We start from the raw sequence: 17347 nt of genomic DNA on the forward strand, positions 1-17347 counted from the left end.
ATCAGCTTTTGCTTAAGCAGCAACCGCAGCCTCCCAAATGTTGTTCAAAGATGTGTCTTGTCTTCCTTGTCTGTAAATGTGACATTTGAGAAAGGCCCACAAGTTCTCAGTAGGATTCAGTTAGGTGAGGATCTGGGCCAGGTCATTATTTTGGCATCTTTGAGGCCCTTGCTGGTTAGCCAAGCAGTTCAGTACTTGGATGAATGTGATGAAGCATTGTCCTGCATAAAGATCATGGCCTTCTTGAAAACTGAGGACTTCTTCCTGTACCACTGCTTGAAGAAAGTATCTTGCAGTAAGTTTGGGTGTTGAGTTTCAGTCCATCTTCAGCACGAAAAGGTCCAACTGTCTCATCTTTAATGATAGCTGCCCATAACAGTACCTCTACGCCACCTTGCTGGTCCCTGAGTCTAAGTGGTGCCCTGTGTCCATCTGTGATCCAGCCATGGGCCCATACATCTGGCCCGTCAAGAGTCATTCTCATTTCATCTGTCCATAAAACCTTTGAAAAATCTGTATCCAGGTATTTCTCTGCTCAGTTTAAATGCTTCAACTTGTAAAAGTTATTTAGTGGTGGCCGTTTTTCAGCCTTCCTGACCTTGGCCATGTTTCTGAGCACTTGGCACCTTGTACTTCTGGACACTCCATGTAGGTTGCAGTTTTGGAGTATGGTGGCACTGGAGGATAATGGGTTCCTGTTAACTTCACGTTTAATTCTACTCAAGTCTTTTTGCAGTTAATTTGCAACTGGTCTAGTGGACCAGTGGTCACACCATAAAAGTTTATCTATTTCAAGAGTGTTGCATCCGTCTGAAAGGCATTTTACAATTTTGTCCGTTAAATCTCGTTTTTTGGCCTATTTTACCTGAAGCAATGAAGCTGCCTAATAATCATGTACACCTTGATATAAGGTGTCATTAACTTTCACCACACCGTCCCTCATTACGCAAATACATATCACCTGAAAATGATTAACTCCAATATGTGCAAAGAAGTAATTTTTCATTCATACTTGCCAAATAATAGTGCATGCAGTGTATGTGCTATTGAACTGGGTAAATTCTGTTGGGAGCTCATTGTGGGTTGAGAAAGCCTCACTACCCCCCCACCCCCCAACCCAGTTGCAGTTGAGTATCACTGAATATAGAGTGATGATGAGAGTGATGAAGGGATGGAAGTAGGAGAGAGAATGGTGTTGAGGAGAAATGATGAGAGAATTGATCTCACCTGAGGTGCTCCAGGCGCGCACACACACAGAGAGAGAGGTTGTGGAGGGACAGACTTGTAAGGGGGAGGATTGGTGAGAGTGAAGACAGAATGATTAGTATGAGTATTCCTTCACTGGAGAAAAAACACAGGGAGCAATGGGGGATACGTGGAAAGGCAAAGAAAACGAGAGAAAAGAGGATTTGGAGGTTCTGGAGAGCCCTTTGGCAGAGAGAGAGCGAGAGGGAATCCGGTGAAAATAAGAATGAGAGGATGGTAGAAGGACAGGGGCAATGATTACAGGATTGTATGGCTCACAAGAGCCCTAGGTGAGCAGAGAGTGGGTGGAAATGCAGCGTGGGGAAAAAAAGAAGTGAAGGTATACACAGACAGTAGGAATAGAGAGTAAGGCAAGGAGCGATGAGGGGTGCTGTGATGAAAGGATGGCCCTCACTAGAGACAGAAAGACGAAGTCAAAGCGTTAGTTGGCCGAGGGCAAGGACTACGATCGCCACCTTTAAACACTTCTACCCTAACACCTTTATTTCACCTTCCTTTCCTTGTCATTCCTGCATTTGCCTTTCTTGCCACATCTCCTCTATTACACTGCTGTGTTGACTTTGTTTAGCACTTAGTTTCTTAATTTGGCCTTTCGATTCTTCCCTTCTAAGGACTAGCACAGCCTGTCTTTTGAATCCATGTCCATCTTTGTAAACTTGACCATACATCCTGACCACCATACCAAACAAGCCTTCTCTACTCTACATCCTCAAGCTGCCTTTGCCCATCCTGAAGCAGCATTTGTTTGTCACGCTGTGTTTGATAGCAGGGTGAGATGTAGTTGTATGCTCCATATGTACAGATCTGGCCTGAGGTCAGAGAGAGGAGGAGCATGGCAATGAATGCATATCCCCTTTAGCTTGAGTAGCATATACACATATTCTTCCCTCTTAGCTAGACATGGCCTAATCAGCGAGCTAATTAGCACTCTTTGTTACTGTGTCGGCGTCATGTAACTGATTGCATTAACAATTGCCACACATCAAACAGTCAAGTCTCACGCTTGTGTATCTCATTACACGTTAAGGACAAGCAAGGTTAAGGCCAGATTTTTAGCGGGAATAAAATGAGAAATAGTTTATGCAAATATGTTATCGGTGGGCTTTTATTTATTTATTTTTCCCCCTGTGTTTATTCTATATTTTGTAGATTTAATGAATTACTCTAGAGGTTGTTCTTAGCCATGGTGATTTGTTTTCCTTCTGTATATGTGACTCAGTAAATTAACATGAGTGAGACAGTCCATATTTTGCCCTACAGTATGTGTTTGTATTTTTCTAGCTGTCAGACAAGCAGAAGAGGAAGAGGACATGTCAAGGAACAATATTTTATTGAATAAAATATGACCAGTTTTTCTGACAATGCCTGCAGTACAAGTAGACAGTGTAGACATACTCAGTGGATGCTTAAATTATATGTTTAACTTTTCAGGAAGTTTTTGTGGAACAGATGAATTGGTTTTAATCAAACTATATACTTCAGTATCTACAATTACTAGCTACCTTTTTCTTGGCTGAATTATACATGCATTATATGAATGGCTTTTAAACTTTAAATTCATTTTATTTATTTATTTATTTTTTATTATTGTCTACAGAAGAAGCAGAGGACTAAGGAGCTGTCACAACTCTTCCACTCTTACAACCCTTATGACCACAAGGTAAGACATCTTTCAGTGTTTGTGTTCCTGGATTTAGTCTATCAGCTGTTTCAGTTTTGTCATAAAAATGTGCTGGTCTTTGCAGCTGTTTTGTCTGTCTGTCCCTTAATGTGAGTGTTCAGTCTCATTCACCTCTAGACCAGAAGCCCTCACTTGACATCAGAAGTAGTTGTAGGTCACCCATCACCGTATTGTCTGTATGGCTGTGATGAGTTTGTTGTCTCCTCAAGATGGACACCTCTTGTCAGCAATCTAGCGGATGAGAAAAGCTCAAGTGTTTGTCCCTGATTAAATTGTGAGTGTGTGTGTGCGTGTGTGTGTGTGAGAGAGAGAGAGAGGGACACAGAGAGAGAGAGAGAGATTCAATTCTGAAGTCAGAGATAAATCTCCTCAACTGTGTGTATAGTCCTGCATTTGGTTGTATGGGCTCGTACATGATGAGGTTAACATCTGATAGTAGACTGAGCATGCCTATCTTCAGGCATGCTTATGATGACGAGACCCCTGTGACAACAACGTGTGTATGTGTGCTGAGTTCTTATATAGATGTCCTTTGGAAAGTGACAACCCCACGACAACAGCTGTCACCACATCTTTCAGCTGTCATGAAGAAGAAAAATTATATTTTGACATTTTATATTATACTTTATTGGTCCTTGTGAGTTGCCACACCCAGTCAAATATGTCTCCCGCTTTGCTGCAATCATGTAAATAACGACAACAACGGTCTGTCAGAAATAGGTGTGGTGTGAACAGTAGTGATTACTTGCCTATCATGATGACAAATAAGGCAAAATGGTCTAAAGGGAAGGCCTGCTACTGTAGAATGAATGTTGGTAACATGTTGGTGATTAAAGCCTTCCTTGCAGGTGTCACTTTGTGTCATTTAGCAAAGCTTTATCTTGGCCTGTGTTTTTTTTTTTTTTTTTTTTACAGAGGGTATACCTCTAGAGTGCCGTTGTTATATGTTAATTAAAAGGATTTGAGAGAGATCACGTTTTCATTGTGGCAGGTGTGGTTCTTCCCACACACTGAAACACACACCCAGGCACACTAATAGTAGTTCAAATGGAACACACATGCACATGTTCATACGCACACACCTAACGCAAACAGAGAATGTGAATTGGGCAAAGTTAGCAGAGAATATCTTCATAATACATTAACACGGTGGCATCTAAATTAGATGCTTTGTTTATGTGAACATGCTTTCTCCTCAAGTACAATTCCCGGTGGAATTTAGAAACAAACTTTTTTTTGTTAGGGGAGGGGTGACCATGGCAATTCATGAAGGTTTCGAGGTTTAAGGACTTAAATGATGCTACCGCACAATTGAAGCCGAAAAAGAATATCTCTGAATGTGTTGCACGTTACAAACCACTTCTGAAACCTTTGAAAGATACTTCTGCTGTGACCATCTGTGATGAGTTTGTATGTAAGTTTTTTATATATATATATATATATATATATATTTTTTTTTTTTTTTTTTTTTTTTTTTTTTAATACAGAGCATATAGGGGATGAATGTTTCATTCTCAAAGGATAGATTTTGTGTGAAGTACCACTTAAAAGGCACTGTATTGTCTCACCAGTTCTTAGGCCTCTTAATTCACTGTGAGCCAGCGTGCATCTTGAGATCCTCAGGGATAAAGCCCCTGTCCATTCCAAAGTTCAAGCTAAAGATGAAACACAGCCGCAGTCAGAGCCCCAGACCTTCTGAAATCCTTGAAGGCAATATTAGAAATCTTGTCTTAAAAAACAACGAATACATTGTATCTTTCCAATATCTACATTCATTTGCAGTGATAGGTTTTACATTTATATATGGCACATTACATTCTGCTTTTTTCATGCTGTTAAGCATATTATATAATATAACATACAACAGCTATGTTGAAATATCTACGCATATTTATTAGAAGGGCAATCCTACATAATATACACATCAAGTGGATAATAAATGATTGCTCTCCTCTGATATGTTACTGCTACATAACATAATATGTTTTTAATTCAGAGAAGAGTAACAAAAAAAACTATTGTACTGATAATCTTGCCTATTTCTATATATGTTGTGGATATAATGTGTCAAAAGTAATCCTGTCTTATGACATGGTATCTGATAGGCCTCGGACATAAATATTTTTACCATGTCAAGCAAGTTTCTTGTAAATCTTCCATGCAGCTCATCTTACAGCCATGTTCCTGTAGGTCTTATTCCTTTTCCATAGATTGTGTAGATGTGCAAATAAATCCCCTTGCATTACAAACCCAGATAGCCGGGAGAAACGATTTAATGATAATAAATCTAATGTCAAGCGTGCTTCCTCTCAGATCCACCACGGTTCTGCCTATCCTTGCCCATGTCCATGAACCGTTGAGGCAAATCATCTTGTATTAAGCTCATATAACGGGTAGATAGAAATAAATGAAGTCTGATAATGTCCCTCATTTTACATTTAATTCCCTTGGGTGTCTGGCCTTTCAACTTAACAGTTTATGTAAGGATCTAATGTGTTTACTAACCTGTGTGTGTGTGTGTGTGTGTGTGTGTGTCCAAGGGGGAGAGAGACATAGGGGAGAGGGAGAGCACACAGATTTAGAGGAAAGGGAGAAATTGGTGTCTTTAAATCCATTTTTGTTAATATGCATCCTCCTATAGGTATGAAAATGTCATTTATAAAGACTGACTCTGCTGTATTGCTCTATAGCTTAAGGCTACAAACCAAATGAAACAATGTTTTTTAATGAACTAATTGTTTTGGGGGGTTTTTGTACCAAGCTTGTTTCTAAATCTCCCCTGGCTAGTTCAGCTTCACAAATGTGGAAAATGGCTAGCTAAAAAGCAAGCAAAATGGGCTGTCAATAAAAATAAATAATGTTATTTTGTTACTTTTACTTGTTACTTTCTTTCACTTTGCATCTGTATATTAAACAGTGTTGTAGATCTTTTCTTGTCTGTTCATTAACATGGAGGCAATTGTACTCATCTGGTGTGTGTATGCTTAAGAAGAGACTGAAGCGTGTGTGTTTGTGATGATTAATGTGAAATATCCTATAGCCAGATGGTGCTGAACAGGGCCCATCCATCAGCAATGAAAAGACCAGTGGGCAGAAAGCCGGCGGAGCACTTTGTCTAGGGCCAATGCCCCACACCGGGCGCACACACACACACACACACAGACTCTCTAAGGCCTCGACTGTGTAAGCTACTGAGCCACGTTGGAGCTTTGTGGGTTATTTTGGAATACAGGTTCTTGCTTGTTTTGTTTTTAGCTGCCCAGGTCCCACGTGAGGCGCCTCTCACTTAAAACAAGTCTGGTATAGTGTTGACATGTACAGGTCCCAAAACTCAAGTTCAAGGGTCACATAGTTACATTTTCAACCAATCAGGTGCATAGAAGTGAACAGAAATAACATGAAACTAGAGTTTGAGTTGAAAAGTACCAACATGAACTATATTTGTAACCTGATGACATTATACTTGAATCACAATTAAAGGGGCATTATGTAGTTTGTAACCAGGTATGTGCTCATGAGCAAGCATAATCCGAAACACAACCAGTTTCATACAGAAATACCATAATAATCGCAGAAACACCAGCATGCAGGCTGTGGCTTTTATCCAGACATGTTCAGGCTCTGTTACGTCAACGTTCCCGTCTCAGGCAGATCAACACCAGCGCTGTACCTTTCATTCAGCGCAGCAAGCCCCATATCGGCACAATCCTCCGGGGGAAAAAGGCAGCGTGACAGCGGCTATAGACAGACGGGGAGAACAGACAGAGCTGGAAACTCAGGTAAACTCCCACTGCAACGTTACAATAATAGTTTTATCAGCTTGTAAATAAATTGCTCCACATTGCCGTTACATCCTTTCCTGCAGGCTAAATCAACAGTGGTACACAGGATAGTAACATGGGTCGCGTTAGTTGGTGAAGTAATGTGGAAAGCAATATAACTTTGCACTAGATAACATTAGCAACTGCTCGGCATTAGCCGCAGAGCTAACGTGTCTTTCTCTGTGTTTTTCCAGCTTTACTAATGCTCACTTTGTTGTTACTCGACATCATCTGAACCTGTTTGTTCTGATGGGCTTCAGCACATAAACCTTTATTGTTGTTTTGTATCCTTACGTGGAGCCTGTGTTTTGCTGTGAGGCGGTTGTTTTTATGGTGTTAGTGGACTGCATGTCGTTAGCTGCTGTTGTCGCTGTAGTCAGAGAGAGGCTCGGGAGCGCGCACAGGGCTGAATCCGACCCGGAGACGCACATTAAAAGCAGAATAGTGGCTGATGCAAGCCACGGAGAAAACAGGCGTGTGCTTCATTTCTAAGTGAGTTTTGAGCCCATTGACAATAAGGCAATGACAATTTGATTTATTAAAATCAAAAACTTAAATGTAGCCCCTTTAAAAACTAAACACATTTACAATTAACCAGTTATGCCTTTGATCACATGCACATACACATTTATATATGGAATCATCCAGTACAGCCAATATTTTCATTACATTACATATACTCATTTGGCAGACGCTTTTATCCAAAGCGACTTACATTTGAGGAACAACATAAAAGCATCAACAGAGCATCAACTACAGATCTACAACTGACAATACATACTAGTAAGAGCTCACAGTACATATCACATCAATGGGGTAGATACCTAGGGAAGGAAGTAAGAGTTAACAAAAAGTGCAATCAAAACAAAAAGTGCAATCAATACAAGATCATTGTAGGGGATAGAAGAAGAAGAGCACAGGAAGTGCATGTTAGAGGTTAGGAGTTAGAGGTGTTATAAGAGAAAGTGTTCTCGGAAGAGATGAGTTTTCAAGAGCTTCTTGAAGTTAGAGAGGGACGCCCCTGCTCTGATGGCGTGTGGTAGCTTGTTCCACCATCGTGGTGTCACAGATGAGAATAGCCGGGACTGGGATTGCTTTGTGTGAAGGGATGGCAGAACCAGGCGGCGTTCGTTGGAGGAGCGTAGCGGCCGAGAAGGAATGTAAGTTTGTATTATGGAGTTTAGGTAGATGGGTGCAGACCCAGTAGTCACTCTGTATGCAAGCATTAGTGACTTGAATTTGATTCTGGAGGCCACGGGGAGCCAGTGGAGGTCACAGAGTAATGGAGTGACATGAGTCCTTTTTTGGGCTGATCAAAAACCAGACGCGCTGCTACGTTCTGAACCATTTGTAAGGGTTTCACCGGACAAGCTAGGAGACCTGCTAGGAGGGCATTGCAATAGTCGATGCGAGAGATAACCATGGCCTGTACCAGAAGCTGGGTTGCGTACTGAGTTAGCTAGGGCCTGATTTTCCTTATGTTGTATAGAGAAAAGCGGCATGACCGAGAGACATTAGCAACATGGTCTGAAAAGGACAGCTGGTCATCAATCATGACACCCAAGTTTCTCACCACCTTGGTTGGAGTGATGGTTGCGGAGTTTGATGTTATGGTGGATAGATTGCTTGGCTGGAATGACCAAGAGTTCAGTCTTAGAGAGGTTTAGTTGAAGGTGGCAAGCCTTCATCCATGCAGCTATGTCTGATAGACAGTCCGTGATCCGCGCCGAGACAAGGAAAGATAGGTAGAGTTGCGTGTCGTCTGCGTAGCAGTGGTAAGAGAAGCTGTGCGAGCGAATGATCGGCCCCAGTGAGGTGGTGTAAATTGAGAAGAGAAGGGGCCCAAGCACTGAGCCTTGGGGCACCCCTGTGGAGAGGCAGTGGGAGGAGGATAATTGTCCTTGCCACAAAACATTGTAGGAACGCCCCGAGAGGTAGGATTCGAACCACAGGAGTGCTTTACTCGAGATGCCCATTGCTGAGAGAGCGGATAGCAGGATCCTGTGGTTGACTGTGTCAAAGGCAGCTGATAGGTCAAGCAGGATAAGAACTGAGGATTGGGCTGCAGCTTTAGCTGACCTTAGGGCTTCTGTTACAGACAGAAGAGCTGTTTCAGTAGAGTGGGCACTCTTAAAACCAGACTGATATGGATCTAGGAGGTCATTCCCTGAGAGGAATTCTGAGACCTGTTTGAATACTGCCCGTTCAATAGTTTTAGGTAGAAGAGACACTGGTCGATAGTTCTCAACTTGAGTTGGGTCAAGTGAGGGCTTTTTGAGCAGGGGTGTAACCCGAGCCCTTTTGAAAGTGGTCGGGAAGGTTCCTGAAGCCAGAGAAGTATTTATCACATGAGTGATTGTCGGGACCACAATAGGAGATATGGCTTGGAGGAGATTCGTAGGAATCGGGTCCAGTGGGCATGTAGTTGGACGGCTACAGGTCAAGAGTTCTGATACTTCGCTCTCTGTGAGAGGAGTAAACGAGGAGAGTGAACAACCACTGACCTGGAAGGGCAGAGGAAAAGATGTAGTACGACTGCTACAATGGTTGAGTTTGAGTGTTTCAAATAATTGGCTAGTTATAGCCTCCACTTTGCCTGTGAAGAAGGCAGCAAAGGTATCAGCAGACAAGTTTGTGGGTGGTGGAGGAGGATTTATTAGCACTTTAAAAGTGGAAAATAATTTCCTTGAGTCAGTGGCACTGCTTATTCTGTCATTATAGAACGCAGTTTTGGCAGCACTGATGCTTGTTGAGAAAGAGGATAGGAGCAATTGGTAGCCCTTAAGGTTGGCGGGGTCTTTGGTTTTTCGCCATTTTCTTTCAGCCGCTCTGAGATCAGTACGGAGCCCACGGATGGTATCCGTTAGCCACGGGTGGGGCTGTTTTGGGCGAGCGGGCTTGGTGGATAGAGGACACAGGCTATCCAGGCATGAGCTTAGTGTAGAGCACAGAGATTGTGTGGCATCGTTGACCTCAAGTGAGGAAAATGTGTTGAGGGAGGGTAGAGTGGAAGCTACCACTGAGGCAAAGTGAGCGGGAGACAGGTTGCGGAGGTTGCGGCGGTGTGAAACCAATGGTGTTGGAAGAATGGGCTTTTCCTGCAGGCATACCGTGAACTGAATAAAATAGTGGTCAGACACATGTAGAGGTGTGACTGTTAGGCACTCTGTGGCACAGTTTCGGACAAGAACCTTTGATCAACCTTTGATCACAGCTTCGTTTTAAGTTAGTGCTGAAGGGCTTTTCCCTGTTAAACCAAACAGGTCTGGTATTATGTCAACGGACACGCAGGAAATGTTACATTGTTACATGTTACAATGTTACACATTGTAAACATTACGGAGCGACAGTGAACGCACCACTGCAGATGTCAACGTTAAGTTTCAGTTTCGATCCACATGCGGCGCACATCAAAACTGAATCACGGGTGAGTTTATTAAACACAGCGACTTTATGAAACGTGCTGCTGATGGAGAAAATCACAGACAGAAAGAGGCGGAGCAAGTCGGCGTGTTTTCCGTGAGAGACCAGTGCAGGCTAGGTGTGTGTGAGGGTGGAGAGAAGAGCAGAGGAGCAGATTCAAGTAAATAAAAACTAATCTAAGGTGGAAAATGAGCTACAATAACCTACTGTTAATACAAATAGTCTACAATATACACCACTACCGAGACCACCGGCGGCGGCACAGTTGCACTGTCTAGTGAGAGCTCAACAGTCCAATGAGTGGGTGTGTCGCTCCAAAACCAAAGTTTTTTTGACAACAATCAAAACAGATGAAGCTTTGGGCACCCCCTTTGATCTCCCCCAGGTTGGGAACCACTGACGTAGAGCTCGACCGATACCAGTTTTTGGGGGCCGATGCCGATATTAAAGTGAAAAAGAGCCAATTTATGAGCCGATATTAAGATTTAGAGAATGATTTGGATAGTAGACCCCTTTACTGAATAAACTACACTTAGAAAAGGCCGATGTTGAAAGCTGGTATGTATGTGGACTATAAAACCTTTTCCTAAAAGGATTATGTTAATAAAATAGATTAGTCTCAAAAAGTGAACATGTAAACAATTGCACATCAATAAATATTTGTCCGTCTGTAAACGGAGAGAGAATAAGCATGTGTATTTCACTTTACACATAATCTGCCATAATGTCAAATGTAGCACATTCACATCTAGTTCATCCCTTTACCAGCACTCTTCTAACCTAAGCTATGAGAAACCATTTCTCATCATCTGTCTAAATCATGCCATCTATGATACAGTGAGCTGTTGAATGCATCCAATACAACATGACTCTCTACAACGAGGACTTGCAACTTTGAAATTTCATTTAAGTAACGTTATAACTATAACCAGAGCCGTTACGGCTCTGACAGCGTTTCACATCTGCAACGTCACACAAAGAGCCTGAGCTACAGGAAATAGTGTTTTTTTCTTGTTCAGCTCACGTTTATTTACATGTCCATTCTGGTTTAATAATTTCAGACTAACTGCAGACAGGCAGCTCACAGATTAGAATACACCAGAAACTATAGTTTAACAGCTCATTAATGTTAGTGCTCCTCCACTGATAAACACGGCATTAGCTTTGTGGCTAATTTAGCAATGGGCAGCATGAGCTGCTGTAACGTTACATGATTTTAGAGAATATTTAGAAGTGATGAACTAGGGAAAAATGTGGACCGTTCACTAGAACTGCAACACTGTTTCAGAATAAATCTACAGTTACGTCTGTCGGCAGCTTCCGACACCCATATTAACCTGCTGTGAGCTGCTTGTAAGCCGGGAGAGTGACAAACGTGAGGGTTAGCAAGTCATGAATGTTTTCAGGAGAAGAGAAGTGATTGGGTCTGTTTTTATTGTAATTATTAAAGTCATGTAATTAACGTGACAAAAGACCGACTCACTGCTAACACAGCCCTCTGCGTGTTTGGTTTCTAGGTGCTTTACAGTAAGCTCCTGTCAGCTGATTTTTTTCTTCTGTGGTTTTGTGGTGAGGCAGTGTTAACAGGGGAGCTGCAGCTGGTCGCCCTCTGGTGGGAAAACTATGCAACACCCATGACATGAGTGAAGGATCTGCCTTTTTGGGGTTTTTTTAATTGTCATATATCTGCCGTTATAAACGGCCGATGCCGATTAAATGCAATTAGCTCATATCGGCCGGCTGATAAATCGGTCGGGCTTTAGAGTGACAACAGTTTTTTCCCCTGTGCAAATGTGCACGTGAAAAATTACATGAACACACTACTCACACAGAGACCCCTCTCCCTTTGCCACATCAACATGTCACCTGGGTTAAAGTTTTGCTCCCTGAAGGCTTAGCCCTTCCAGGTTGAGGTTGTGAAAGTCCCATCATGCTTAAGTCAATCTCAGCAAACTTAACGTGTGTGTGTGTCCGTGCATTCAGCTGTTTCTGGCAGAGCTAATAAAGCCCCTCTCCCATCTCCCCCCACACTGTCATAGTCTCCCGAGAACACACACAGACACATATATACATTCTCCATGCTGTGTTCATAGGCCTGAATGACAGGGGTGACAGTTTTCCCTGCGGCAAGAGAGGAGGGACAAGCTGTCAACATGGCCCGTTGCACCTGCCCAGCCACAAAAGACACACACACAGATTGAGAGAGCTCGAAGTTGGAAGAAAGGGAGATAGAAGTGATTAAATGAAAAGCTGATATTTAAAGACTAACAAGAGAGAGATGGCATTTGCAGAAAATAAAACACTTAATTACACTCAATGAACTTTCAGTTTCAGTTGGCCTCAGACGTTGACGTAATTATTCATCATTTGAAGAAAAATAAATAAATGTTAATTAGTCAGTTCTCTCTCTACCCAGCAGATCACTTTTTACAGATTTCCTGTACGTTGCTAAACTGAGCAAGCAGTGTTCTACTCTTTTCCCTTTTGGCAATTTTAATTAGTTTTATATTGTAGAATCTTTTTTTTAAGCTGCTGTTGTTTTGCATTGTTGCGAGAAGCCAACCTCCATCTTTGTCGAACTTGACATTTGTTGGCCACAGTATTTCTCCTTTACTGTTAATTAACTGACTATTCAGGGCCAGTCTCTCCACCCATCTGCCTGTTTCTGTCTATTCTGTAAAAGCTCTTATAAAGTCCAGAAACGTCTGAAATTATGTAAATTGAAGACATTAAAGGTATTTAAAGTCTTCAGTGCTGTTAGTTGAGTTCTTTGCTGCTACCATACAAAGAGAGTTGATTATGTTTCTATTATTTTTGTGCTGATAACTGCAACTACAGTGCCGTCTCTAATTTGGTAATTATGATGGATAAATGAAAATGTTATCACTGTGGTTGTTTTTGATAATCATTTAGGAAGCATTCTAGAAAAGAATTAGTTGTCTGAGAAGAGTTGTCGAAACCATTTCTCTACCTGTCACTATCTGGCTTTATCTCTTTCCATGCCTTCGGACACTAAGTTTCCAATATATGGCATCTGTAAACGTATGTCAGATACTCCTAGAACAGAAATCTAAACACATTTTTGTGAGATGCAATATCTCCCAGCTATAGTCTACATTAAAACATTTCAGTAGTGTTGAGTTGCTGCTGATGTACTTATGTAGTAACTCCATCCAGATCGAGGAGTGCCACACACACCTACATTTCCCTTGTTTCTGTGCATCAGTTCTAGACAGACTGTTTGATAATGATTTCCCATAACTTCTGACCTCTCTCTTAAGTTATCTATTGGGTGCTGCACACATATGGACCAGGTGGTATTCAGGGAACTAATCGATTTTCTTCTTGGGAGTAAGTGCCCTTTAGGACTTTATAGACAACACATACCTCCTTCTGTCAGTGATTTCTCATTCCACACTGCAGCTGTACTGCATGTTGTTTTTGAACACAGCCAGAGGTAATTTGTATGGAATTTAGAAGATAAACCTGACACAAGTTCAAGTTTATAATTGTGAAAGATTTAAGAGATCTGTTGCGTTTGTCGGTTATTTGAAGCGCAGACAGTTGAATCAACCATGCCCTCGAAGGCCAGAAACAAAGACAGCAGAGATCAAGGAGACACAAAAGACGATGAGATTCGGCTAAACATAGAAAAAACTTCAGATAATGGTATCATTAGAACATAAAGTGGAATCAGAGGGAAAGTAAATGGAAAATAACTCCAGTGAATGTGGAGTAGTGCCACAAGATTGGTGTGAAGGAGTAGAATTATCCACGCATGATAATCTACTAAAGTCAACATAACACAAATTGACAAAGAAATCAAGATCAGATTATCCACTTTGTCCAGTACTTGACTGCTAACATGAGAACACGCAAGGAATATCTTCGAATTCAACAATATTGAGATATTGTACCCTAATATTGCCACTACTGCATCAGTTGTTGGGTTTCTGTATATCATCTGTATATCAGTATAAACTCACTTTTTTGCTGATGATGATTTTTTGATGTATTTAATTAACTTGGATCTATGTTTTTTTGTGAAAATTCAATTGTCTTAGGCTATAAAATCAATATAGAGACAAATAATTTCCATAGGAATCCAAAGTGACTTACAATTGCTATATATACTGTATGTCAGAGGTCGTACATCTCTGGAATAGCTAGGGGTTAAGTGTCTTGCTCAGGGACACAGTGGTGGATGTGTCGCAGTAGGAATTGAACCCAGGTCTCCCAAACCCAAGGCCAGGTGTCTTATCCAGGGTGCCATCAACACCCCACATAATTAGTGACAATTAGCAACAGATATAGCAAGAACATTTTATTTTGTTACTCAGTAATATGAAATTTATGACTTTTCCCATAAACTTTACAGGAAGAATCAATCTATTTGAATTGACATGGCTTCCAAAGTTCTTATTTCTATTTTCTACATTAGAAATTACCCCACTTAAGATATTACTTTTAAAATTATATTTTATTATGACAGCAAGGGAAAAAATATTTTGATTGAGCCTATATCAATACCAAAAATGCTCTAACAATCCTTAGATAGCTCTTCAAGGTTTACCATTAAGATAGAATATATGGAGATATAGAGGGATTGAAACTGTAAATGATTTAATGAATGGAAACACATTTATTCCTCAGACTGATTTGCAAAACAAATTTTGTCTGACTAATGCAGAATTTTTCGAGTATATGCGACTCAGAGGTCTAATCCAATCTTTTGATTTACATTAATTTAGACAGTAAAGGAATCTAGATGAAATTATATTTGATTAAGAAACAGATAAGTCAGCAGGTTAAGTTTACTGAATCCTACAGAAATAGCATCCTGTAGACACTTTGTTACAGTGTAGAATCGTGATTTAACCAAGATTTAAGGAGAACTGAGTGAACAATTTAAGATGGAGGGAATGTTAACGAGAGATATTATGGCCAAATCAAATATGTGTTTAATCCAGTGCAAAACATAATGTACAGACTCTGCTGTACAATAGATAGTTAATAAGCATGACAGAAATATATCAGGGAACTGTCTTAAATGTAGATTTGGGATTGTTGTAAAATTTGGATCTGCATACAACAGTGTTATCTGAGATATCTGAGGGGTGACAGATTATTCTTTTTTCATCAGTTGTATTTAAAGAGGCTATATGTAGTTTTTCAACAAAATCACTTATTAATAAATAAATAAATGAGCCTCTGGTGAAAGATACACAAATAGTAATGTTAGTTAGGCCTACTGAAAAGCAGACAGGCGAGCTAACGCCAATGTAGCACATCGGCTAATTGCAGTCAGTGAAGCATTATCATGTAACGAGCATGGATAAGTTCAACCTGAAGCTGATAAAAATATTACTGTAACGTTGCAGTGAGAGTTTACCTGAGTTTCCAGCATGTTGTGTGAAACTGTCTCCTGGGTTAGTCTGTTTGTAGTTGCTTTCATACTGCTTTATTTTCGGGGAGGATTGTGCCAATGTGCTTGCTGCGCTGTCTGAAAGGTAATATTACAGGGCCAAAAAGAGGGTTTGATTTGATCCACCTCTGAGCTGGAAACGTTGGTATTAACAGAGCCAGAACATGGCTGTGTGAAAAGCCACAGCCAGCAAGCCGGTGTTTCCACATTTCTTGCGGGATCTTTGTATGAAAGCAGTTGTTTCGGATTATGCTCGTTCATGAATTTGAGCACACAGCATGTATTATGAAATGTGAAAGACAAAAGCTGTTCAAAATAACAAATGAACATAATTTCGAAATAATATGGGGAGAGGCACTACAAGCAATTAGTACATAAATCCTTTATTGATCCCCAGAGGGGAAATTTGCCGGGGGAAAACAAGAAAAAAGACTAAATTTAAATCTATTTGGATGTTATTGGTGTTGGGGTTTTGTTTTTATTTTTTTGTTTTTTTATGCGGATAGGTGGACTATACGGACTCCTGGGATATGATGATAAAGCGTTGACCCTAGTTTTGTTGTTACTAGTTTTATACTTTAACTATACACTTTCCTGGTGTCTCTTTTTCTGCATTTATTTATTTTCTTCATTAGAAGCAGGTCTGATGCCTGATGGGTATCTAATGAATATTAATATAAACTTTGTTTGACAAAGTTGATAGACAAAATAAATTTTTACAACTGAGAGATTTCCTCTGTAACTTTAGTGTGCTGGGTAATATTGTTCTTTCTGTTTGATCAAAGCCAACAGAAATAGAACAAATGGAAAGTGTGGATATGTGTGTGTCAACATGTATATGTGTACACTGATATTCCACCCACATTGCAATGCTGCTTGCCAAAGACATGAATTTCTTCTGTAACTGTACAGTAGAGCACTAGCCATTTGTACATGCTCTCAATCTGTCAAGGTTACACAACAGGGACTTGCGCAACACATACACTTGTATGGTCCCACAGAAGTACAAACGCACATGTGAGCCGATTACTTAGCTAGTCCGTTTGGTGCCAAACAAACGTTTGCCTTTGAAATATTCCCAGGTTGTATATTTTGACACCACATTATATCGTATTTGTTCTAGGGACATACAGTACACACAAACAGTATACATCTCTGCCAAGCATGGTAACCTTGGCTGGTGTGTTTAGGTTTTTGTTTTCAATTCAGACACGTTAAATGCTGCTACCAGTAGAGTTTTGATCATGCACATCCTTCAAGTTGGCTTTACTTTTTACAGATTCTGTCTACACACAGTTAGCACAGTTACAGATATCAGCTGTTTATGATATAAGGGCTTGTGTAATGCATAGCCAATAACATGAAACCATTAGCGATACCCAGAGAAGAGAGAGTGTAGCATCAAAAGTTTTTTAAATGAATGAGTTACTATTTGTGATACAATTATGACACAACAAACGCTGAACCAAACCAGCTGGGCAGAGTTGCTTTGCTGGTTAGAGGCTGAAACTTGCGTCAGAACTCAAAAAACTTCAATATATGTTATGTGGTGGTTTTCTAACTAGTGGAAACTATAGCATTTGTCTACTTTATAATGAAAACAGCCCTTTAACCTAGTCAATGTAATGGATGTTGCTGCTGAAAACATTACAGAGCACTCAGTCGAATCTCTCTGCCTTTCATAGTTCCAAGGTTGTGTGGTTGAAAAAGAAAAAGGAGATTGTTGTTGTG

At 40.7% G+C, this 17347-nt stretch overlaps 1 protein-coding gene across 2 annotated transcripts in view; it reads left to right on the plus strand.

Moving 5' to 3' along the window:
* The window catches only part of cdkal1 (CDK5 regulatory subunit associated protein 1-like 1), a 287599-nt gene that overhangs the window by 215520 nt on the left and 54732 nt on the right, over nt 1-17347 (plus strand). For both annotated transcript variants that reach the window (XM_038711895.1, XM_038711896.1), the window contains one exon: nt 2864-2926. In XM_038711895.1, coding sequence (XP_038567823.1) covers nt 2864-2926 — 63 coding nt within the window. The remainder of the gene's footprint in view (nt 1-2863; nt 2927-17347) is intronic.

This window comes from Micropterus salmoides, unplaced genomic scaffold (assembly GCF_014851395.1).
Source record: "Micropterus salmoides isolate LMB-PRFRI ecotype aquatic unplaced genomic scaffold, ASM1485139v1 Ms_hic_scaffold_11, whole genome shotgun sequence".
Taxonomy (NCBI): domain Eukaryota; kingdom Metazoa; phylum Chordata; class Actinopteri; order Centrarchiformes; family Centrarchidae; genus Micropterus; species Micropterus salmoides.